Source organism: Larimichthys crocea, chromosome XIII (assembly GCF_000972845.2).
Source record: "Larimichthys crocea isolate SSNF chromosome XIII, L_crocea_2.0, whole genome shotgun sequence".
Classification (NCBI taxonomy): Eukaryota; Metazoa; Chordata; class Actinopteri; family Sciaenidae; genus Larimichthys; species Larimichthys crocea.
Genome location: NC_040023.1, coordinates 15,322,624 through 15,331,507, shown reverse-complemented (window position 1 = coordinate 15,331,507; position 8,884 = coordinate 15,322,624). Strand labels below are relative to the sequence as shown.

At 43.6% G+C, this 8,884-nt stretch overlaps 1 protein-coding gene across 1 annotated transcript; it reads left to right on the top strand.

Moving 5' to 3' along the window:
• Window positions 1-6: 6 nt before the first annotated feature.
• On the top strand, window positions 7-8,447 carry sphk2 (sphingosine kinase 2). The gene is made up of 7 exons (XM_019253947.2): window positions 7-1,480; window positions 3,182-3,331; window positions 3,429-3,523; window positions 3,659-3,774; window positions 4,128-4,331; window positions 4,415-6,008; window positions 6,515-8,447. The coding sequence occupies exons 1-7, from the start codon at window positions 1,018-1,020 to the stop codon at window positions 6,575-6,577; spliced, it is 2,685 nt and encodes an 894-aa protein (XP_019109492.1). The 5' UTR covers window positions 7-1,017; the 3' UTR covers window positions 6,578-8,447.
• Window positions 8,448-8,884: the final 437 nt, after the last annotated feature.

The window sequence follows — 8,884 nt, the reverse complement described above, 5'->3', positions numbered from 1 at the left end:
TTTTTTTTTTTTTTTTTTTTTTTTTTTTTTTTTTTTTTTTTTTTGTCGTCTGGTCTCCACCTTGTCTTACCAAGTGTTCGCCCTCTTCGTGTGGAGAACAGATAATGAATAATGTATGATTTGTCTGGATGAGACTTTAATGTATCACACTACTGTCTAGAGGTCTGGCTTCCAACACTCCTCTTGTCTGCCACTGAGATCAAAGATAGCAATAGAGGTATCAAAGGTCTTGAGAAACGCCTCCACTTATCATATCTCTGTGGCATTAAGAACATTTCCGACAGCACTTACCATGCAGCATACTCATACGGAATACTTGTACATTAATTTAATTTAATTGTTGCAGCCTCCTTGTCTAAACAAGGTGTGTTTTGTCTTATGGATACTTTTTTTCAATGCAACTTAGTTTGTCCTTTTGTGTAATTATTTAAAGATTTATTGTTGAGTAGCTGCTCGGCTGCCTTATGTTATGTCACGCAGGCGGCTTTAAGTTGTAACTATTTTTTACTTATGCAATCTTTGTGAAGAACACTGATCTCATTGGAAGATATACATTTATAAGTCCTGTTGTCTTTGAATATGTTGAAGTATTGAAGTACTCACCTTTCCACTGGCAGTAAATGGTCGAAGCTGACAGATCAAACTGTGATGGGAGCTTTCTAACTGTGACACAAAGACTGGTCTTTAGTAGTTCCTATCTTCACTGGATAAATCCTCTAACGAGAACAACCTTTAAACTGGAAGAAGTTTTTCTTTTCAAATGAGGACATACTTCTGAAAGACGAGACAGACGGGAACAAAACCTCAGAGCTGATTTTTGTCTCTTGAATTCAAGCACTGAAGAGGGAGAATAAGACTTTAGGGAGAAACTCACATTCAGATACTTTGTGATTTTTCCCTGCAAAATTTGCTGCAGGGGAATTTGCTGCCAAATTCCACTCTTCAAGCCTCTACCTGAAGAAAATACTTGTCAGACCTGCTTTTTCCTGATAGACCGTGTCCACTTCAGCAGTGAGGATGCGATCTCCAGAACCGTCTTCACCGTCCACAGCAGAAGCCCTCCTTCATGGACAGTTTGCCAGCTGGGGGACAGGTGGCAACAGCAACAATAACAGCTGCCCCAACAGCCCTGGTGGTCCAGGTGGACTCTCCCCCGCTGCCTCCCCTACTCCGGCTCCAGCCTCCAACTATGCCTTGACCCTCACCCACACCCACATACATATCCAGCGTCTGTCGCCGCGGCCAGGGAAGGAAGCCCGTCTCCTGCTGCCTCTATCAGAGCTGGTGGGCTGCAGCTGCCCTCGTGCTCCTGCGCCACCTCTCCTGGTGCTGTACTGGTACCCACCAGGCAAACGACGGAAGGGGGTGTCTCGGCGCAGGCAGGTGAGGGCATACCTGGCGGAAAGCAGGGCTGAAGCTGAGAGATGGTCGGCGGCTGTGCAGTGTCTACTTAGAAATGTGACCGTCACTGCTGACACAGGTGAGTCTCACTTGGTTGGCGTGCTTGTCCAGTTTGAGTGTTGGTGGTTAGATGTTTGGATTAATTTTACTGCAGAGTGTAAAGCTCGAAATATGCTCTCTTTTTATTAAAGAAACCTCAATGATATAGAGTGGAGCTTTATCAAAAGACCAACATGGTTAGTTTACAGCAGATAATGGTGTGATTTACTTTGGCTGACCTTATAATGTGTGCATATGATTTAGACCAGAATTCCTGTTGTTCACTGCATGAAACCAAACAATGTCGTCTCACACCGCCTTGATTTATGCCTCCTTTGTACATGCTCGCTAAGTATAGCTTAATGTCACAGTGACCTAAGACCTTTCTGTATGTACGGCACTCACATTTTGTCACAGTTGACGCTAATGGCACCATACCAAGAGTAATAAAGTATTTTAGGGGGTTATGTTGCCAAAAAACAAAGGGGGATTAACACTAATACACCCCGAGAGGCTGTGAGATTTACAATTCAGAGTATTTAGTTTTTCTTTGTTTCACATGACTACACCTTTTTCTTGACTTTACTCATCTAATATTTGACTTCTCTGTTGTTTGCCCTTATCTGTGCTGCACACATGGTCTGTATCATTCAGTGTCAAATGTAAAGCCGTAGAAGGTGGGGCTGCTGCAGCTTGCCACCCCTTCCCATATACTTTATCCTCCCTGCCTCAATCACCAGACAGATAACCCCGCTCAGTGTTTACTTACATGCCTGTGTGCGTGTTTACCCTTTTCTCAGCATTACCTCACTCACTTCGCCAGCATCTCACATCTTTTCCTGTCTCCTTCCTCCTCTGTAGACTTGATATTTTCTCTCCCGTCCCTTGTTTTCCTCAGTCTTTACCCATCATATCACGGTCTCCTTCCCCCAGCAGTGATAAAGCTGTCATTCATTTTTAATTTTTCCTTTGTTTGTCCCTTGTCTGCTCCTGCCTCATTCATACTCTGTTTCAGTTCACCCTATTATTTTCTCAGTTTTGCCACTAGCCTCCTGTTTGACCTCTAGTTCCTGTTACACTTTGTTCACATAGTTTTCATTCTTTCTCATCTCTCTGTAAAAGTTTTCCTTCCTCATCGCTTCATTTCTTCACATTTATGCTCATGGCCACTATAGCTGTTGTCACTTGGGTTTCCTGATGATTTGCTTTGCTGTAGTTTGTTGCATAATCCAGGATTATCTGAGAGTGCAGTTATTTCTATCTCCTTCCCTGCAACACCGGCATCCATCCATACCATACTGAATCTTAGGTTGCTTTTTATTTATTTAAAGCTTCGCGTCTGAACTGATGAAAGAGTAAAGAAGTAAAGGAGTAGAGTGTCTCACTTTTCTTGCCTCTGCCCCGCAGTTAGACTATTAATAATCAATTTAGTGTGTAGCAGTGTTGTTTAATCCTATATTCTGAATGCTAAATGTGTGCTTCTTCCTGTATCTGAATTTAAATGAATTACAGACACACTCTCAAGCGACAGCGTTGTGCAGTGTGAGGTGAAATAAAAGAGGCTCGGATGGTTGAATGCACTCAAAGTCCAGGGTTGGGCAACACTGTGTAATGGCAGCTCCCCCGTTGGCATGCTTTGAAAATGCAGTGAACCTCTAGTTCCTTTCTTTGTTCTCAACAAAAAACTGTGCAAGCTCTAACTTATTCATGCTTTCTTTTTTTTCTTTTTTTGTCCATACAGAATTTTCAAGAAGTCTGCTACCTCGTCCCAGGCGACTACTGTTATTGGTCAATCCCTTCAGCGGGAGAGGCCAGGCGATGCAGTGGTGTCAGACCCACATCCTGCCAATGATCAGAGAGGCCAACATCAGCTACAACCTTATACAGACAGGTAACACAAAGGCAGCCTTGATGAGGCAGATAACACATTTACGTAAAACACACATGCACTGTATATAACAGAGCTTAACTTTATTCATTTGTCTCAGAGCGTCAGAACCATGCTCGAGAGCTAATCAGAGAGATATCGCTCCCAGACTGGGATGGCATCATCATTGTTTCTGGAGATGGCCTGCTGCATGAGGTGTGTTTGATGCTTTTGTCTGTGAAATTTTTCAGGGAAATTGTATCAATGAAGATATTTATTGTGTGTTTTTGTACCACAGCTGTTACTGCATCCACCAATATGACTTTCTGATTTTTCTGTCTTGTCCTTTAGGTGATTAATGGGCTGATGGAGCGTTCTGACTGGGAACAAGCAATAAAAACACCTGTTGGCATCCTGCCCTGTGGCTCTGGGAATGCATTGGCTGGCTCCATCAACCACAATGCAGGGTAAGCATGTATCTATTCATGTCTGTAAAGATGAGAACTGTGCGTCATTTTCATTTGAAGCTTAGAAACTGTGAAACTAGACGATCGCTCAAGAGGTGGTAGTTAAGGATAAAGGATTATCTTATCTTAGATTCACTGATATTCTGTGTTCTTAGGTTCATAGGTTGGTGTACAACACAAGACACTGAAATTAGTTTATAGCCGCAACCTTATTAGGTTTTACCCGAGTCAACCTTGTTATATCACACATTTAATGATATCTGCTCTGGATTAACCTGTTTGTACAGTTCTCTTCTTATCTATACTAACAGGAGGTGGTGTTGTGTTTTTTTTTATTATTATATCTCCCTCAGGTATGACATGTGCCTTCGGGAGCCCCTCCTTTTGAACTGCTGCTTTTTGCTTTGTCGAGGCGGTGTCCGACCCATGGACGTGATCTCCGTGACAACAAGCCCTCCTCCCTCCAACAACAGTCATACTGCAGCACCCAGGAGACTGTTTTCTTTCCTTTCTGTTGCCTGGGGCTTTGTGTCTGATGTGGACATTGAGAGTGAGAGGTGGGTGTTGGCTTTGTTCATCTCGGCATGAGTCTAATATCAATCAGAAATGATAGCTTTACTCATCTTTTTTCTTATTTCAGGTATCGTGGCCTGGGATCAGCTCGCTTCACCCTGGGCACCCTGGTGCGCATAGCTTCTCTTCGATCCTACAAGGGTCGTCTGTCCTACCTGCCTCCCTCTATTTGCGCCTCATCACCAGATGAGACACCTCCACCGCCGAGGCGACCGCTCTCCCGCAGTATCACAGAAGGCCTGGAGGGCTTCTGCCGAACGCCCATCCATCGCACCTGCTCTGACATGGGCATCAGTGAACAGAGGAGCCTGCGTAAGGGTGAGGGAGAGAGGGAAAAAGAGGAAAGGCAGAGGGAAAGGGAGAGGAGAAGGCAGAGGGCTAAGGGAGGAGGAACTGGCGTGGTAAGGGCAAGCAGCCTTGCAGAGGACAGAGAGAGGGAAGGGGAGATGGAGATGGAGGCAGAAGAGGCAAGGTCAGGGACATGTTCGGAGAGATCGGGGACGAGTTCAGAATCAAATGAAAGGGATGAATGCAGTATGGGGAGGGTGGAAAGGTTGGCTGGGATCAAGGATGAAAGGGAAGATGAGGGAGGAGTAGAACATGACTCCGGTGAGATGGAGGAGGACAGAGGGAACAATGGGGAACACAGTGGCGGTTCTGTTGAAGGGGAAGGAGCATTGCATGCAAGAGAGCTGGGAAAGAGCGATGGGGTCGACATGGGGCGAGAGGCAAATGAAGAGCCGGACTACGAAGATAGTCTTCAGGAAACTAGAAAGGCAATAAGAAAGAATTCAGCCCCTTCAAGCCAGATAGCCAACGCTCTCTTCAACTCGCCGCTCAGTCAGGAGGCTGACACAGACTCTGGCACCTCGTATGGAGTAGAGGACATGGATCTGAATGGAACATACTACCACAAAGAACCCTACCAACTGGACGTTGCTCGCGAGCGATCTCTCACCATCTCCTCCCCTTTTCGTCACTCTCCCTTCTCTCACAAGCCCAAGACCCTGGACCAAAACCAGAATGCCTCCCGGCCAAGGCCCCTCTCCCTCCTCCAGCACTCAAACTCAAACTCCCTCCCCCCTAAACTCCCGTCACTCTCCCTGTCTCTTTCTCCTACACCTCCATCTTCCCCTTCTTGTGCCTCCCCACACTCCTCATCCTACCTCGTCCCCCGTCCTAACACCCCGAATTCGCCCTCGCCCTGTCTACGCACACCGTCCTCGTCTTTTAACTTTGACATTGCAGAGCCAGCAGGACCCCAAAAGAACCGTCCTTTCTTGCTGCCTTTAAATCTCCCCAAGGATGACTTGTTACCCCCCCTCGACCAACCCCTTCCCACCAGAGACTGGGTCAGCATTGAAGGGGACTTTGTTCTGGTCCTGGCCCTTTATCAGACCCACCTTGGGGCTGATCTTCATGCTGCACCCCAGGCCAGGTTTGACGATGGGCTGATCCACCTGACCTTTGTGCGGGCGGGGATCTCCAGAGCCACTCTGCTGAGACTGTTCTTTGCCATGGAAAGAGGAACTCACCACTCCGTCAGCTCACCGTACGTGAGCCATGTAACCTGCCGGGCCTTCAGGCTGCAGCCTCTGTCTACACGGGGGACGCTCACGGTGGATGGAGAACTGGTGCCCTATGGGCCGCTTCAAGCACAGGTCAGAAAGGGGGAGAAATGATGCTTGGTACTGGATATGTATGGATGTATAGTGCTGTAATCTGAGTGTAGTAACTGTTTGTGACTGGATAGGGTTTGACACATAAGTAAGAGGTTTTTATTCCCTCTAGATCCACCAATACATAAACACACGCTCATGGAACTGTAAGAGGATTCGCAGGGCTGGCCAGTGATAGTATTTAGATTGAGATCATTTTACTATTTATTCTGTTATCATATAGCAGGCTGCATATAGGTATTTGTCCTCCAGAAAAGATTGTGCGCAATATACAAATATTCTGAATTTTGTTTGACTGCCAGTGGGTAGAAAAGCAGGTATTTTATAAGCTTTTAATAATAAATTGATTGCTAGGCTATGGTCATGGTTCACAATCACGCAGCTAGGTGTGTAGTATCTTCAGTAGATATACTGTAAGCCTCTGCAGTACATAAAGTTTTATGTTACTGTGAGTAATTTAAATTTTCTGATCTCTCTGTATTTCACAGGTTCATCCCGGCATGGCTCGTCTCATCGTTGGTGACTCCGGAGTAAAGATTACCAGATTCTAATCAGGGATTGGTTGAGCTGATTTAACAGATACAGCACTCTACTGAATTATGTAATCTCTGTTGTCATTTATACTCTGAAAGAGGGAGAGGGAGAAGGGGGTGTATCTGAGAGACTTAAAATAGCTCAGATTGCAGAAACTGCTTTTCTGAGGTTTAATGAAAGGGATAACCCACCGAGCCACGCCTCATCGGAGCGCGACTGCAGGGATTAATAGCGAATTTGAAAATGGATGAAAAAAAAAAGCGCCTCATTGCACAGCTGTTGGATTACACTTTGCGTACCCCAAGAAGCATGAAAACGGCACAGCCTGGGATAATAAGAGGGAAGAACAATCGAATGTTTGTGGAATATTTTTGTGCAGTAGTGCATGTGTTGGATGTATACATAGCATGCAGAGAAGCACTACATGATTGTTGCCTTTCAATGAGATGGAAAGAAATCAGATCAAAAAAACAGAAAGTTGCTCTTAAACATGAAATGCTATAAAAAAACACACACACATGAGATTCACTTGAGCCCAAATGTTCAAATGTTTGAGAGTAAAAGCTCTGAAAGGAATGCCTTATCTGACACTGGACAGTACAGTTGTACCTTTGACTTTTCTTACTTCATAATCTCTAAACACTTATCAGAGTGTCTGTCAGCTACACAAGTATAACATGCTGGTCGACCCACGTACCCACTGTTATCTTTGAGCATGTGCTCTCCACTGTTTTAAGCATCAGTGGAGGAAAACTTCAGATAGACGCACACTTTAATGACCGTTATGTGGGTCATTACATTAGTAGGAACAATGGAACCGTTGAACGGTGACCATTACTGACATTTTTGCATAATCTGCCTGTTTTTTCTTAGCCAGTGGATGCACGATGATGTCATCGATATCAGACTTCGCAGCATATTGATCAAAAAAGAAAATGTCTGAACAAAGCAAGCTTCTTTGTCAGTGGTTAAAAAAACAAAAACAAAAAAACATGGTGTCAGAATTACAACACAGCACTATTTCATGTCTAGAATATATCACTGTCTCTGAGTAATCATCTGTGGAAACTGGAGGACATTACGTGCCTCTGTTAAGTAGTGGTGCATTGATTTTGCACAATAACTGGAGTGGAAGCAGCACAGAAAATCACAACACTAGAATGCATATTAACTTTCAGATACATCTAATGCAGAATCAGATACAATGTTTTGTTCTAGAAATGGATGCACTAGTATTAATATCCTAGTCCAAATACTATAATAAATGGATCACATTACATTCCTACTAGCCTGAAATGAATTAAATGTCTCAATTTTGAACACTCGTAGCTTTTGAAAAGGTAGAACTGAGTGATTAGGAAATCATTTAGGCACTTTAAAGTCCTGACAAACAAGAGCACAACGCTAATAATCCATCAGCTCTGTGTTGTCAGAGATGAATCAGATTGAGGGAAAACAACTTGATCCATGTGATGATGATCAAGTTGTTTTCCCTCAATGATCCATCCGCAGAGCCAGTCTGTTGGAGTAACTGATATACTGGGTTTCACGAGTACTTCCAAATAATGTTGTGCTCCTTAGCGAAACCAAACAAAAGAACGTGGAGCCCGACTAAGATTTATTGTGTTTTATGAATAAATTATTTGAAATGTCGCTGTACTCGGTCTGGACAAAAAAAAAAAAAAAACGATAAATCATTAGCATGTGCAGTGTATAAATCAGTAACATCATGTGCCCACTGCTTGAGTCATCATCAACAATATTGTATGTCTTGGTCACGCCTGAACAAATTAATGCCTTTGTATAATTAGCCTGTAAATTCTGGCTGTTGATCATGAACTGTTCAAACCTGACTGCGGAAAATGGAGTAAAACTCTTTGCTCACCAGGCTGTTAATTTTCTTGTTCTTTATTATTATTATTATTTTTTTTTTTTTTACAGTTTGAGCATACAATGCAGCTAGTCTACAACAATTACACATGTACACGTGAGTCTAGGCTTGTAACATCAGCAAACAGAAGAATCTTGCTGTAATGTTTACTCAATGTTTAAGAGGCTAGTTATGACAGTTTGTTGTCTATGGCCATCAGTGGCACCGTAGCGTTATAGACCAATCTGATATGACAATGTCGGGGTATAACCCCTCAATTGATAATGCCATTGAGATGTCTGTAGTGGACTGCGTGTAATGAAATTGTAATTCTTACTAAAATAATGATAAATACATATACAGTGTAAATTTAATAGCTCTATATCTTTTTGAATAAATGTAACTTGATAAGATTGTCTAGAGCAAATCTACTGTACTCGTGTCTTCTCATGTG

What these genes read in the sequence shown, in the direction of transcription:
- sphk2 (XM_019253947.2), top strand. Translation starts at nt 1,018, where the DNA reads ATGCGATCTCCAGAACCGTCTTCACCGTCCACAGCAGAAGCCCTCCTT. An exon ending in CTACAACCTTATACAGACAG is followed by an intron (nt 3,332 to 3,428) that starts GTAACACAAAGG and finishes CATTTGTCTCAG; the next exon opens with AGCGTCAGAACCATGCTCGA. An exon ending in GAGATGGCCTGCTGCATGAG is followed by an intron (nt 3,524 to 3,658) that starts GTGTGTTTGATG and finishes CTTGTCCTTTAG; the next exon opens with GTGATTAATGGGCTGATGGA.